This window comes from Zalophus californianus, chromosome 2, assembly GCF_009762305.2.
Source record: "Zalophus californianus isolate mZalCal1 chromosome 2, mZalCal1.pri.v2, whole genome shotgun sequence".
NCBI classification, from domain to species: Eukaryota; Metazoa; Chordata; class Mammalia; order Carnivora; family Otariidae; genus Zalophus; species Zalophus californianus.
Genome location: NC_045596.1, coordinates 2,417,043 through 2,432,359, shown reverse-complemented (window position 1 = coordinate 2,432,359; position 15,317 = coordinate 2,417,043). Strand labels below are relative to the sequence as shown.

The following is a 15,317-nucleotide window of genomic DNA, read 5'->3' as shown; positions in this document are numbered from 1 at the left end:
TCTCTGGAGAGTCGTCTGTGGCCAAGGGGGTGTGGTTCTGGGGGGCACAGGGACCGAGCCAGGGGAGGGAGGGGCTGCTCACTCCTATACTCCAGACCTGCCAGGCCCTTCCGATGATTCCAACCCAGCTCTCCGCCCTCCAGATTAAACGTGCCCAGGGCCACAGGCCCATCAGGACCCAAATTCCAAAATCTTCACAGTCAAGGTGACTGTGGGCTGAATGGTGGTGCCCAAAGGACTGTGACCTTACTGGAAACAATGGTCTTCAATCAAGTGAGATGAGATGTGACCCCGGGTTATCGGCTGACCCTAAATCCCACGACTGGTGTCCCACAGAGAAGACACGGGGAGATGGCCGTGTGGCAACAGAGGAGAGACTGGAGCAGGCGGCCACAAGGCCAGGGCCGCCGGGGGCCACCAGGGCCCAGAAGAGGCAGGAAGGCGCCTCCCTGGAGCCTCCGGAGGGAGCACAGCCCCGCCCACACCTTGACTTTGGACACAACTGTGAAGGAATCCATTTTTCTTGTTCTAAGGCCCCAGTTTGGGGTCACTGGCTATGGCAGCCCCGAGACCCTGACGTCCCTGCCGGGATGCCCCCGTCCTGAGCAGCGGCGGTCTGACCACACGTGCGGGGCGCAGTGGTCCCCTGTGACAGCCTATAGCCCAGCGAACACGGGCAGAGCCCTGGCAAACTTGTCCCCAAAGAACAGAGAGAGCCCAGTAGGACTGACCACCCCCCCCCCCCCGAGGTCTTCCACGGTGGCTGAACGGGCTGGCTTGGTCAGCGGCCCCCCGAGAGCTTGGAGCAGCAGGGGAGACCGAATCCTGGGTCAGCGTCCCGCCACGGGGCCCGGCTTACCCGGGAGCAGCCGCAGGACAGCCCCACCGGGGCTCCCTCTGGGCTCCTGGCAGCCCCGGGACATCACAGCTGCCCACCGTCGTTCACAGGCGGGGCCCACCCACGCCCAGTCGGGATTTTAAACTGGACGCCCTATTACATTATGTCCGGCAAATATGACGGTCTCCGAAGAAACAGGTCCTCTGACTGTCCTCCCTCGGGGCACATGTCGCCGCCACCCCCAGGCGGTCTGCACCCCATTCTCCCTCTTCCAGGGCCCCCACGTGGAGGGGATCTGGTGGGGGGAGGGCTGCCCCAGACCCAGTGCATGTGGCCCAGCTACGGCCAGGTGCCCTGCCCCTCCACTGCTCTGGACCCCAGTGCTGCCCCCTTGAAAGTGCCAGAAGTCAGGGCCCCAAGGGCACATCCAGCAGAGGGGCCTCCAGCTGGCATCTCACACTCCCCCTCCCCCAACGCCAGCCCAGAGCAGGTGCACGGGCAGCTGTGCTCAGACTCCCACTCAAAAACCCCAGGGCCTGGCTCGCCCACCCCTCAGCTCGGGGGCCACCGCCCACACTGCCCCACCCCATAAACCCACTGCACCTCGCTACCCCACCCCCGTGGCCTGCCTTGGCGTATCCAAACACTTCCCCTCCCCCAAGCCCAGGATGCAGCCCGTCAAAAAATTCAGCGGTCTCGCTGCCTTGAGCAGGAACCTCACCTGCTTGACTATCTCTTTGCATCTTTGTAGATCATGACTTACGTCCTTGGAGGCAGGGCCCCGCGGGCTGGCCCACAGGGCTGGCATGTGGCCCCAGTCGGCCCCTCCCACCCTGCCCACCCTTTGCAAAAAGGAGGGCCCCAGCCGGTCAGCATGAACGCGTCCTCCAGCACAGTCCCTCTGGCAGGGAGATCCAGGCAGGACCAAGGTCCCAGAGCCCCGTGGACCCCACCCAAACCTGGCTGAACGGAGCGTGGGCCAGACCCTGCGATAGGCCCCTTGCTGGGGGGCGAGGGTGGGGGAGGGGGAAGTACTGTCGGTGGGGGGATTAGCGCCTCTCTATGGAGGAGGCACAGGTGGGGAGAGGTTGCCAGCCACTCAGAGCCTCCAGGCCCCCTACACACGAGAGGGGGCCATGATCCCCGTCTGGAGGGGGTCCCAGGCTGAACTGAGATGGGGGTGCACAGCTCCCACCCAGACTGCACTCTCCAGCCCAGCACACCAGCTGAGGTCGTCCCGGCCATGGGACAGGTCACCGGGAGGCCACCCTGGACAGCCAGCGCACATGGGCCTGGGCTCCTCTGGAGAGAACAGAGAAGGGGGCTCGTGCCCCTGAAGCCCCCGCAGGCCCAGACGTGCGCACACGCCCACGCACGAAGAGCAGTGCGCAGGGGTGTCGGCACACCCCCGGCCGCACAGCGGGCGAGCTCTCGGCTCCAGGACGACCAGGCTGTGCCCCTCCCGCCCCACTCCCGGCTCGCGCCCAGCTTGCGGGCACACTTTGCTAACGCACTCCCCCCACCTGGGAGCCACCGCGGCCCCCAGCGTGGGGGGCCTGGCACTCATCTGCACCTCAGGGCACCTCTCTGCCTGCCCCGCCTCCAGCTGTGGGGACTCAAGGAACCCAGGAGCTGGTGTGGCCACGAGGAATCCTTGGTCCGCAAATGTGTTCTCGGCACATCCTCGATAAACATGCTCATTCTTTTCCCTTTTTCTCTTTTTCATTAAGTCAGAACATGAATGCCCTGGGGCTCTGTGACTTCAGACACAGGGCCACGCGTTGTGATGGGCAGGCCTCGCTCCGGGGTGCTGGGCGCCCCGTGAGTGGGCTGCGTGCCCCTCCTCCCACCCTCAGCGGCCTGGGCCAGACAGAGGCAGCGGGGGTCTGGCCTCTGCTGAGCGCCAGGTTTGGAGACACATATCCCTCACCCACCACATCTGCCAGATGCCAGCAAGGCAAGCGAAAAGTGGGGTGGGTAGCTCCAAGCCGTGGGTTTCGGGGAGAGCCGAGCGCTGGAGTGGCCTGTGGCCTGGGGCACCCACGGCCCCACATACTTACAGTACCCACACCTGGTCCCGCCTTCAAAGATGAATCCGTTGGGCACGGCCCCGTAGCGCCGGAGGTCTGACAGCTTCCACTGCCCCATGACAGTCGGGGGGACGTCCCTGGCCACCACAAGGATGTCATTGCAGAGGTGAAGGGTGGCGGGGCCGCTCTCCAGCTTCGTGCCTGGTGCCACCGTCACGTGGAACCTGTGCACTGGGGCAGCGGAGGGGCGAGAGGGCATCACTGCGAGCAGAGGCCCAGGGGAGGGGCAGCTCCCGGGTGTCGGCACCAGACGCAGGGCTGGCCCCCCACCCCGGCCCAGCTGGCGCCCTCCAGCCCCCAGGGGCCGCACTCCCTGCTCCCAGGCAGCAGACCCTACGCTGGTTCAGAGGCAGGCAAGCACCCAGAGGGGCCGCCCTGGTCACCTTCCCTGTCCTAACCCTCAGCGAGCCCCTGGGAAGCCCCCAGCTCAGGACCAAACACACAGCAGCTGAGGCCAGTGATACTGTGATGATTTTTTTAAACAAATAAAAATTAATGCAAAAGTCCATGATGAATGAAGTATCAAATGGTTAAATAAAGACAAGGCTCACCATTACCTTGATCCCAAAACCAGACAAAGACCCCATCAAAAAGGAGAATTACAGACCAATATCCTTGATGAACATGGATGCAAAAATTCTCACCAAAATACTAGCCAATTGGATCCAACAGTACATTAAAAGGATTATTCACCACGACCAAGTGGGATTTATCCCTGGGCTGCAAGGCTGGTTCAACATCCGCAAATCAATCAACGTGATACAATACATTAACAAAAGAAAGAACAAGAATCATATGATCCTCTCAATAGATGCAGAAAAAGCAACTGACAAAGTACAGCATCCTTTCTTGATCAAAACTCTTCAGAGTATAGGGATAGAGGGTACATACCTCAATATCATAAAAGCCATCTAGAAAAACCTACAGCGGATATCATTCTCAATGGGGAAAAGCTGAGAGCTTTTCCCTAAGGTCAGGAACACGGCAGGGATGTCCACTCTCACCACTGCTATTCAACATAGTATTAGAAGTCCTAGCCACAGCAATCAGACAACAAAAAGAAATGAAAGGCATCCAAATCGGCAAAGAAGAAGTCAAACTCGCACTGTTTGCAGATGATATGATACTGTATGTGGAAAACCCAAAAGACTCCACCCCAAAACTGCTAGAACTCATACAGGAATTCAGTCAAGTAGCAGGATATAAAATCAATGCACAGAAATCAGCGGCATTCCTATACACCAACAACAAGACAGAAGAGAGACAAATCAAGGAGTCGATCCCATTTACAATTGCACCCAAAACCATAAGATACCTAGGAATAAATTTAACCAAAGAGGCAAAGGATCTGTACTCAGAAAACTATAAAATACTCATGAAAGAAATTGAAGAAGACACAAAGAAATGGAAAAACGTTCCATGGTCATGGATTGGAAGAACAAACATTTTGAAGATGTGAATGCTACCTAGAGCAATCTACACATTCAATGCAATCCCCATCAAAATACCATCCACTTTTTTCAAAGAAATGGAACAAATAATCCTAAAATTTGTATGGAACCAGAAGAGACCCTGAATAGCCAGAGGAATATTGAAAAAGAAAAGCAAAGCTGGCAGCATCACAATTCCGGACTTCCAGCTCTATTACAAAGCTGTCATCATCAAGACAGTATGGTACTGGTACAAAAACAGACACATAGATCAATGGAACAGAATCGAGAGCCCAGAAATGGACCCTCAACTCTACGGTCAACTCATCTTTGACAAAGCAGGAAAGAATGTCTAATGAATAAAGACAGTCTCTTCAACAAATGGTGTTGGGAAAATTGGACAGCCACATGAAGAAGAATGAAACTGGACCATTTCCTTACACCACACACAAAAATAGACTCCAAATGGTTGAAAGACCTAAACGTGAGACAGGAGTCCATCAAAATCCTAAAGGAGAACACAGGCAGCAACCTCTTCGACCTCAGCCGCAGCAACTTCTTCCTAGAAACATCGCCAAAGGCAAGGGAAGCAAGGGCAAAAATGAACTATTGGGATTTCATCAAGATAAAAAGCTTTTGCACAGCAAAAGAAACAGTCCACAAAACCAAAAGACAACCGACAGAATGGGAGAAAATATTTGCAAATGACATATCAGATAAAGGGCTAGTATCCAAAATCTATAAAGAACTTATCAAACTCAACACCCAAAGAACAAATAATCCAATCAAGAAATGGGCAGTGGACATGAACAGACATTTTTCCAAAGAAGACATCCAAATGGCCAACAGGCACATGAAAAAGTGCTCACCATCGCTCGGCATCAGGGAAATCCAAATCAAAACCTCGATGACATACCACCTCACACCCGTCAGAATGGCTAAAATAACAAGTCAGGAAACGACAGATGTTGGCGGGGATGTGGAGAAAGGGGAACCCTCCTACACTGTTGGTGGGAATGCAAGCTGGTGCAACCACTCTGGAAAACAGTATGGAGGTTCCTCAAAAAGTTGAAAATAGAGCTACCATGCGATCCAGCAATTGCACTACTGGGTATCTACCCCAAAGATACAAATGTAGGGATCCGAAGGGGTACGTGCACCCTGATGTTTATAGCAGCAATGTCCACAATAGCCAAACTGTGGAAAGAGCCAAGATGTCCATCGACAGATGAATGGTTAAAGAAGAGGTGGTATATATACACAATGGAATATTATGCATCCATCAAAAGGAATGAGATCTTGCCATTTGCAACGACGTGGATGGAACTGGAGGGTGTTATGCTGATCGAAATAGGTCAATCAGAGAAAGACATGTATCACATGACCTCACTGATACGAGGAATTCTTAATCTCAGGAAACAAACTGAGGGTTGCTGGAGTGGTGGGGGGTGGGAGGGATGGGGTGCCTGGGTGACAGACATTGGGGAGGGCATGTGCTATGGTGAGCGCTGTGAATTGTGCAAGACTGTTGAATCATAGATCTGTACTTCTGAAACAAATAATGCAACATATGTTAAGAAAAAAAAAAGAAAAAGAAGAAGTTAGCAGGAGGGGAAGAATGAAGGGGAGTAAGTCGGAGGGGGAGACGAACCATGAGAGACGATGGACTCTGGGAAACAAACTGAGGGTTCTAGAGGGGAGGGGGGGGGGGGGATGGGTTAGCCTGGTGATGGGTATTGAGGAGGGCACGTTCTGCGTGGAGCACTGGGTGTTATGCACAAACAATGAATCATGGAACACCACATCAGAAACTAATGATGTAATGTATGGTGATTAACATAACAATAAAAAAATTAAAAAAAAATAAAGACAAGGTTCGTCAGGGTTGCTGGGGTGGGTCAGGAAGGAAAGGGAAGGCAGGGCAGGCTCAGGGCAGGCCAAATTTTGGTATTCGGCTCATCGCACGCTTTGTGCATTGATCCTGAGCGTTTTAAAGACTGTTACAGTGTCACTGATCTTGACGGCCGTGGTTCTGGGCATCTGGTGTGAGGCCCTCCTCCCCGAGCGCACCGGGGGCCCCCACCTCTGCATCCCGTCCGGCCACCCTGCAGAGCTGCACTGGCCCCCCGGCCTCCCTGGCTCAGGCGCAGAAGCCACCACACCCCTGGTGGGCGCTGCAGTGGGATGGGGTCTCTGTGGCCTCGCTGCCCCTGGAACCCTGGCTCTGGGCTTGGGTGGACACAGGGTGGAGAGCAAAAGGCAGCACTTAGGAAGGTCACTCTGCTCAACAGAGCCTCCGTGGGGTAAGGGCCCTAGTTCTAACTAACAGGATCGAGTCAAGGAGCTGGGGGGCCCCGCGGCCCCAGCTGCTCCCCAAGCCCCCTCACAGGGCCCGAGCACCTCTGGGCAGCGCCGCGTCCTCCCAGACCGTGAGCCCGAAGCACAGAGGTGGGTGGCAGAGGCGCTTGGCAAACACTTGTGCGTCGTGCCCTGGAGTCACGGCATGGCTCCGGCAGCCTGTGGGTGAGGGTCCCTCAGGACACTTAGAGACGAGGTCTTTCGCCCCGGCCCCACTCACCCTCGCCGAGTGCATAGCGGATCCGGGCATCCCAGGCACACATGGCCTCGCGGCTCTCGAAGCCCAGCATGACAGCCTGGGACAGGCAGATGATGGCCAGCGTGTGGGCCAGGCCCTCGTAGGGCAGGCCGGGCTCCAGGCCACAGATGTCCTCCAGCGTCAGGCTGCTGCGCTCCCGGAGGCCCTTGGCTCGCTCCGCCTTGTCCTTGTAGGCCAGCATCAGCAGGCAGTCTGCGGGGACGCCGGGCAAGACACGCGGTACAGGCCGTCAGCAGCACCGCCCCCTGCACCCCTGCACCCCCTGCAGAGGCCGCGGCACGCCTGGAGAGCCAGGGCTTGAGGTATGACCCCCAGGAAGCCACCCAGCCGCTCCGGGGCAACGTCTCCTCGTGCAAACGGCATCTCCCACCCCGCCTGGCGCACGGGCCCCACGGACACTCCACAGCTGAGCCTGCCCACCTGGCTCTGGCCCCAGCCCCCACCGCTGCATCCACCCTGCCCCAACCCTGGGGCCCCCGCGGGCCACTCTCAAGGGCTGCAGGGCCTCTAGGAGCTGTGGCAGGGAGCCCGTGGGGACGGACAGAGAGCCAGCGGCAGCGTCGAGCCCCCTTCCTGCCGCACGCAGACCTGCCGGGCCTCCTGGGCTTCTCATTCTCCCGGGTGTGGGCTCTAGCCCTAGGGGGGAGCCACTGGGCCTTAGGTCCCACCACCGGCCCCCATGCCGGCCCACCCTCAAGACCGGCAGGCCTGCCCTTCCCCCACGGCAGGTGACACGCCTCTGTCCTGGAGTTCCCGACTCTCCTCAACTTCACAGTCGCTGTCCCCGTCATCCCGATGGTATCCCAATGGGACAACGAGCCAGAGCCCACAACGGCCCGTAGCCCCAGGCACACCAAGGTCGAGCAGACGGCACCTGTCCCTCCTACAAGCCTGCCTCGCCCTCCCCCCACCTGCCCAGGCCTTCCCGTCTCCTATCTCCTTAGCGTCTGAAATGCTTTTATCAGAAAAAAGCAAAGACGTTCCCATTTTGAGGGCCAGAAGCCCAGAGCCCAGAGAAACCCACGTGCTCCCCTGAGGCTTCCCGGGTGTTTGCTCCCAAGAGTGGCCCGGGGAGAGGGGACCCCCCCCCGCCACCCGTCCCCCTCCAGCAGGCTCTGGGATCCCCCACAGCGGGTTTTCTCTGCAGAAGTCTGTGGCTCGTCTAGCCGCTGTCCTCACCCCCACCAACCTGCTCACGCACAGGGAGGGCGTGGAACCATCGGTCAAATGGAAGACCATCCCTCGAGGCGTGGCCTGACCTGCACGGCAGAGTGACTGTCACCTCCTTTGTTCTAGGAGTTACGCTCCCAGGAATAGAGCTGCGAGCAGGCTCAACACAGCTTTCTGTAAAGAGCCAGACAGGAACCGTTTCTGGCTTCATGGGCCAGGCAGTGTCTGCCACAGAGACCTAACTCTGAAGACAGCCAGAGTAACCCGTGAGTGAATGGCTCTGCTCCAATAAAACTTTATCACACAAACGAGCAGAGGGCCGGATTTGGCTCAGGGCGGTGCTTTGCCGAGTCCTGGTCTGGAATGGAGTTTGCCACCACTGCCGCGGCGCCCTCACACCTCCCTGAAGCCTCCTGCGGCCAGGCAGGTGCTCCCCCCTCAGACGGGCCCATGCGCAAGGCTGGTCTGGGGGCCTGCACATGACAGGAGCTGGCGGTCGTCCCTCAGGCCCTCCTCCCACGCCTGTTCCATCGTTTTGGATTCTGCCTCCGTTTGAGATGCAGCGCCCATCCCACCCGGTAGGGAGGTGAGAATGCGCGAACACCCTCGCCCATCTGCAGCAGGCCGAATGGGCCCGGAGGATACGTCCACGTCCTGACCCCAGACCTGCAAGCACGACCTCATCTGGAGAAAGGGTTTCTGCAGATGTCATCAGGTTAAGGATCTCAGGGGTCATCGAGGATTATCCGGGCAAGCCCTAGCCTAACAGCACGGGTCCTACAGGAGACAGCAGGCACGCACACAGGAGGAGGCCACGTGAGGCCAGCCCCAAAGTGACACGGCGCCTGGAACCACCAGGAGCTGGAAGAGGCCCTGCAGACACCCTGAGGGTGGCCGTCCCGCTGCTGGGACAGGGAGAGGGCAGATCTCTGCAGGCCCAGGAGACTAGCACATCCTCCAAGTCACTGCTCACGTTCCTGGATGTGAACCAAACAGGCTGAGGGACGCGGCTATGACGCGCTCCCACCTTCTGCCCGGGGGGGAGGTGACCCGGGTCAGCGCCTGGTTTTGGCTGGGGCAGGTGGCATCCACCCCATGCTCAGTGCCCCCAGCATGGGTGGGAAAGGGGTGGTAGGGAGGGGGCCAGGTTGGGCCCAGCAACTGTGGGGCCCTCTCCCCTCCACATCATCTGCAGCAGTAAATGGATCCGATTTTTGGAAACCCCTTCCCCAGGAGTGCTATTTACCACAGGCATTGGAAGAATGGGAGTTTTCAGGTCAGGGGCCCGAGACGACAGAGCAGGGTCAGCCCAGGAGAGATGGCACCAGCCCCTCCGGGGCCACAGCACCCCTGCGGACACATGAGGCCAGCACACCGGGGCCCGCCCCAGCAGGACAGCTCCGCCGGGCACCCTACGGCTTCAGCCCTCCTGGGGAGCTCAGCAAGACTGGTCGCTTGGTGAGGTCTCCTGGTCACCAGGGCCCCCACTCAAAAGGCCTCTGTCAGGGTCCTGTCCATGCGGCCATGTGGGCTCCGCTCACAGCCCGAGGGCTGAAGGGGGTGGCCAGGCGGCACCGCAGCTCCAGGGGCCGGATGCGGGGCCGTCCACAGGGACCGGGGAGGGTGGGGGCTCATGGGGACAATGAGGTAAACCAAGGCAGCGGAGACTGACAGGTGCACACGCAGGCAGACACACAGACACACATGCGCTCACCAACAAACACACTCACACGTAAGCACACCGGCACACTCACGCACACACTCCACCTCCCTGCCGCGGCCGAGGGCACGGGTGCCACAGTGGGAGACCGGCTGAGCCCGTCCCAACCCTGCGTCCGCAACCGCCGACCCATGCCTAGCCTGCTTTCTGTCTGAGGAATGGACACCACCCAGCCCGCCCAGGCCAGGTGCTAACACAGCCCTGGCCCCCCGCAAATGCCACCCCGCGGGCAAGCACAGAGCGGCCCAGCAGGGGCCTCGGCCCTGAGCCCCGAGCACACCCTGCCCTCCAGCGACCGCGCCCTGCAGTGAGCTAGGAGCTAGGGCGGCTCCAGGAAGGGGCAAATGCCCCGCATGAGGTCCCGCTCCCTGAAAGCCCCCCCCCCCCCCGGGATCCCTCAGAGCCCACCCAAGCCTCCCGTTCTGAAGCCCTGGGCCCAGGGTCATTGTGCTCCTGAGCGGGCAGGGGACCCAGGAGACAGAGGCCAGGCCCCCCGCAGAGCTGACAGCAGGAGTGGGGATGGTCCAAGGGATGACAGCGGCTGTGGGGGGCCTGGGCGTGGAGCCGAGACCCTCCCAGGGGGGGCACAACAAAGGCGACTCCCAACGCCAGAAGCCAGTGCGGCGGGCCCCACAGGGATCAGCGCTGCGCTGGAGGGGACAGCCAGAGCAAAGGCCCAGAGGCAGGAACCCAAAGGGCCTGCAGGCGGGGGAGGGAGGGGAGAGCGGCGCAAGGTGCTGGGTCGGGGGCCTGGTGAGCCTGAGGCAGAGGCTGCTCAGCAAGAAGTGCCGTTGGCCTAGGCTGCGCCAGGCCCTGCAGTAACCATGGTGACAGCCCGGGGGGGGGGGGGGGCCTTTCCCGCAGGGCAGATGCGGACACTGGACTGGGGGTGCAGGGGCGCCCGGGGAGGGGACTGCAGGGGCGGGGCTTGGGCCGGTCCCTCCCGGACACGTGAGCTGCAGAAGCCCATCGGACACCGCGCGCAGGCGTCTGCAGATGTAAAAATAACTGCGGGGTCATGAGCCCTCAGAGGCGCTAGCAGCCAGGGGCTGAGAGCCTGGGGGAGGGCGGGCTGAGGAGAGTCCGGAGGAGAGGCCACGGCAGGACGGACACGGAGGTCCACACCCACGTGGATGCAGCACGAGGAGCGGCTGCTGGAGGCAGTCCTCCGTCAGTGACCTCGACGCAGCGCCTTCAGCTGAGCCACTAGAGCCCAAGGGGACCCTGCTGAGGAGGCAGCAGCCCGGGGACAGCCCGCAGCTGCGGCGGGTGGGGGCTGCTCCCCAGGCCGAAGCCGGAGGGCCCAGCCCCATTCAGGGTCCACCTGGGGAAGGAGGCCCGTGCACAGTGTTCGCGGGGGCGTGCAGAGCTGTGTGGCTCATGAGGACGGGCCACCCCGAGAGCACGGGCATCAGTGGGGCACACAGGCTGTGGGGCTCAGCCCTCCGCCCGCTGGACCACCCGTCCACCCTCAGCAGGTTCCACGGCGGGAGCCCAATCAGGACGGGTGCAGATTACACCGTGCGCGCGGCGACACTGAGATCTGCTCCTGGGTGCTCCGAAGCCCAGCCCTGAGTCCCAGGTCTGCGGGGAGCCCAGGCCCCTTCTTCGAGGTGTCCACGCGGACAGGAAGCCTGGCCGCCACTCACACTCTGTCCTCGGGCTGCCTGCCCACCTGGAACTGAGACGTCACACCCATTCCCACGGGACACAGACCCTCCCCACCACCACCACCTGGTACCTGGCCCTTTGGAATACGCCCCCCTTAGAGACGCTGCCAACCATGTGGGGCACAGGCCAAGGCCCCGCTCCTGGGTGAGTCTGCACGGCCCCAGGTCTTGCTGAAAGCAGCTGGGCTCACAGCTCACGCTCACTGCCTGCGAGTGGCAATGCGGGGTCCTTGCCCCCCAGGACTGGAGGCAGGGGTGGGGGGGAGACTCTGGGTCCAGGGACGAGAGGTGGTAGGTGCAGGGCTCAGAGGGGCGGGAGCCTGCCTTGCATTGCCCTTCATCCCCTCCACCGTCCAGGTTCTCACGCAAGGCCCTGCCTGGGGTGTCCTCTCCTCTACCCTCCAACAACCCCCTCAAACCCAGTTCCAGTTCCTGTGCCGGAGGCTGCCCTCCCCAGGCTCCTCCAGTGCTCTCCACACCCGGCCTGCCTTTTTTTCACACACGGGAGGTCCCAGGAAAGGCTCCATGACCACCGAGGCCTACAGACCCAGATTCTGGATGCAGGGGACCCCTGCAAACTCCCTGCAGTGCCGAAAGGCCCTGCTTCCGAAGGCAGGTGCTCTCCGGGTCCAGCGGGGAGCTCACCTCTCCGCTAGCTCTCTCTGATACTGAGATAAAACCCACCCCCCCGGGGCTGCAGGAGGGACAAAGACCATCTCAGGGGCTGCTCTTCGGGAGGGACATCTGGACCAAGAGCCTCCTCGGAGGCCCACACGGGCCCCGGCTCACCACTGTCCACCAAGCAACACCCCCAACCTGCAGCCAGGCCCTGCCCCCAGCCACAGCTGGCCAAAGCCTCCTCAGTGCTACCGGGGCCTCTGCCCTGCCCTCGGCCTGGCCGCTGCCTATGCATTCCCGCCTTTCGGGGGCCGCTCAGTCTCCCCAGCCCCAACACGTTGTTGGCCAGGCCTTCCCCTGGACAAGGACCCCTGGGGCATGAGGCGCAGGGTCTGGGCATGAAGAACTGACTGGCTGAGTGATCAGTCCAGGGAGCCCGGGCCCCCTTGGAGGGGGAAGCTGAGGCCTGGGCACCAAGTGTGTCCATGACCAAAGGTAGGCCCTTGGATGGCGACTGTGAGCAGGCTCGGCACAGGGAACGAGGGGACCCGGGAGAGGGAGCAGGGAGGGCGCCCCCCACTCAACCCTTCCCGGGAAATGACAGACACCCCAGGCGCCCCGGAAGACATTCTGGCAGCCCCACACGTGTGAGGCAGTATGCACTCACACCCCGAGCACCCCACACAGACCCCGGGGTGCCTGGGCCTGCGCCAGCACACCTGTCTCCCCAAACAGCTGCAGGCCCGCAGCTCCAAGCCTCCCAAATGCTTGAGAACGGCTCACGGAGGCCAAATGCCCAACTCAGGGCTCGCAGCCGGCCTCCTCCCACGCAGGGGGTGCTGGCCCAGGTGAGGGGGGCAGGGTAGTGCCAGTCACTCCCCCCCAACCCCAACGCAACCCCGGCTTATCTCTTCTCAGACACAGAAGCGCCGGCTGTTCCTACCTGGCGGCCTAGCTAGCCTCTGCCCCCCCTCCCCAGGAAGGTGGGAGGGCCACCCGGGTCAGCGCTGCCTGGAGGGGCCCAGCTGGATTCAGATTCAGGGGCACCACTCAATCCCCCCAGGCGCACAAGGGCGGCACCTCCCCGGAGTGCTCCTACCGCCTGTTGGGGAAGGGGGAGAGGAGCTTCTGGCCCCTCCAGCCCGCCCCCCACCCCACGCCCACCCGGCTGCCCCGCCCGCCCCTCCGGCCTCAGTCCGCCTTCCCGGGAAGGTGGGGGTACGGGAGGGTCCCGGCGTCAGGGTCGGGGGCGCCCGGGACTCCCCGCAGGAGCAGGCCGAGGCGGCGCTCTCCGCTCTCCGGTTACCGCCCGGCCGGCGCCGCCGGCTAGTTCGGGCGAGCTGGCCGCGCTCCGGGCGGGCCGGGCTCCGGAGGCCGCGGCGCCCGCCGCCCGCCGCCCGCCGCCCGCCCCGCGCCCCGCGCCCGCTCACCTGCCACCGGCGACGGCTTGCGCAGCACCAGCCACCTAGTCTTCCACTGCGGGGACAGAGGGAGCGTAAGCGGCCGCCGCGCCCCGCGCCCGCCCCGCGCCCGCCGCGCGCCCCGACCTTCTTGCCGTCCCGCAGCTTGACCTGGCCCTCCACCAGCGCCGCCTCGGTCATCTTCTGTCATGGTTCCCGCGGCGCCCGCCGCGCCTCTGCCCGCCGCCCCGCGGCCGCGCAGCCCAGGGTCACTTTCAAAATAGCTCGGGGAGGGCGCTGCGCCGCGGGCCGGCGGGGGGCGGGCCGGCGGGGGCGGGGCGCGGGCGGGGCACCTGGGGCCACCTGGGGCTCGGACTCGGCGCCCCGGGCCCAGCGGGGCGGGGCGGGCTTCTCATCCCAAAGTAAGGGAAACAACCTGACCACACGGAGCCGCGTTCAGTGTGTCTTCAACCTGGCTTCACCCTCGGGCACCTGCCCGGTCCACCACCCCAGGGGCACCTGCCCCTCCCACTACCCCAGGGCCGTCCCAGAAACCCTGACAACCCCCTGACCCCTGAGGACCCTGGCCAGGACGCGGCCTCACCCCGCAGCCCTCCAGCCCCCTCCTCTGCAGGATAGTGGAGAGGGAGTCCGTTCACACCCCCTGGCAGCATGGATCCCAGTACAGGTTGCTGTGGGGTGGTGGGTGGGTGGGACCGGGACCCCCTCCCCCAGCCCCGCCTGCAGGACAGGGCCCCAGGTCCTGTGTCTGGTCTCCCCGACGGGGCTAAGAGCCATCCCTCCTGGTGAGGTGTTCTGCTGCTGTTTGAAAGGCCCACCGGGAGCCCCCTTCACAACAGGAGGTTGGGGCTCTGAGCTTCTGGATTTTTCCTCCCCCACCCTGTAGATCGAGTCCAGCTGCCCCTGGTTCTTCCAGAGCCCAGGTGGTTTGGGGGACCTGGCAGGTGTACCCCTTGGACATCTGCCCCCATGTCCAAGATGGCTTCCAACACCCATGCCTTCAGGAGCATCCAACAAGGTAAGGAGACGGCAGCAGAGCTGGGGTGCTGTACCCTGGAAACGCAGCGTGCCCTACTCGACGTTCCCAACCCGACGGGCTCACGATTGGGCAGGGATGAGAGGGAAGGAGTAAACACTGTTCTAGTCACTCAGCGCCTGCGCAGCAGGAAGGCTGACGTCCGTGGGGCTTGAATGTGAGTCTTCACCCCGTCCAGGCCCTTCGGATGTCATGCTCAGAGCGGCGGGCGGTGGGGAGGGCAGGGGGTCTCGGTGGCGGGACTGCTTGTGGGGGGCGGATTGGGGAGCCGCGGGGGCAGGCAGAGGTTTGGAGTCCCCACGCAGCAGCCACCATGCTGGGTGCAGAAGGCCAGGCTCACCGCCTTCGGGCGCACCCTCCCCACGGTCCCTGGGGATCTGACAGCATGGGTCCCTGGTGGGCCACAGGCTTGAATATGATGCCAGGGCCATGTCTTGCCTGGGCCTAGCGCAGGGCAGGGTGACACCAGGCCCAGAAGGAGTTCTGTTTCTCCCACCGCCCCCAACTTACCCCACCCCCACATCACCTGTGCAACCACCAGCCGCCTTCTGCAGAGCAGTTGCCTAGCCACAGAGCCCCATTCATGCCCCCACACGGCTCAGGCCCCCAGGGGATGGCGCGGGACAGCCGGCCTGGAGCCGGATGGCGGCTGGGGGCCGTGGCCAGAGACACATCCGCCGCCCTGGGCGCCTGGCACTCAGTCATCC

At 62.2% G+C, this 15,317-nt stretch overlaps 1 protein-coding gene across 5 annotated transcripts in view; it reads right to left on the bottom strand.

Moving 5' to 3' along the window:
- DOK7 (docking protein 7) overlaps window positions 1-15,317 on the bottom strand; it is a 28,271-nt gene that overhangs the window by 10,994 nt on the left and 1,960 nt on the right. Inside the window, exons 1-4 of one of the 5 annotated variants that reach the window (XM_027600763.2) lie at window positions 13,701-13,822; window positions 13,584-13,629; window positions 6,937-7,167; window positions 2,899-3,099 (exon numbers count right to left, since the gene is read on the bottom strand). In XM_027600763.2, the coding sequence (XP_027456564.2) occupies window positions 2,899-3,099; window positions 6,937-7,167; window positions 13,584-13,629; window positions 13,701-13,754 (532 nt within the window). In that variant the 5' untranslated portion in view covers window positions 13,755-13,822. Of the gene's footprint in view, window positions 1-2,898; window positions 3,100-6,936; window positions 7,168-13,583; window positions 13,630-13,700; window positions 13,823-15,317 lie in introns of those variants that run through there. The other 4 variants (XM_027600767.2, XM_027600764.2, XM_027600766.2 and 1 more) reach the window with 4 other exon arrangements.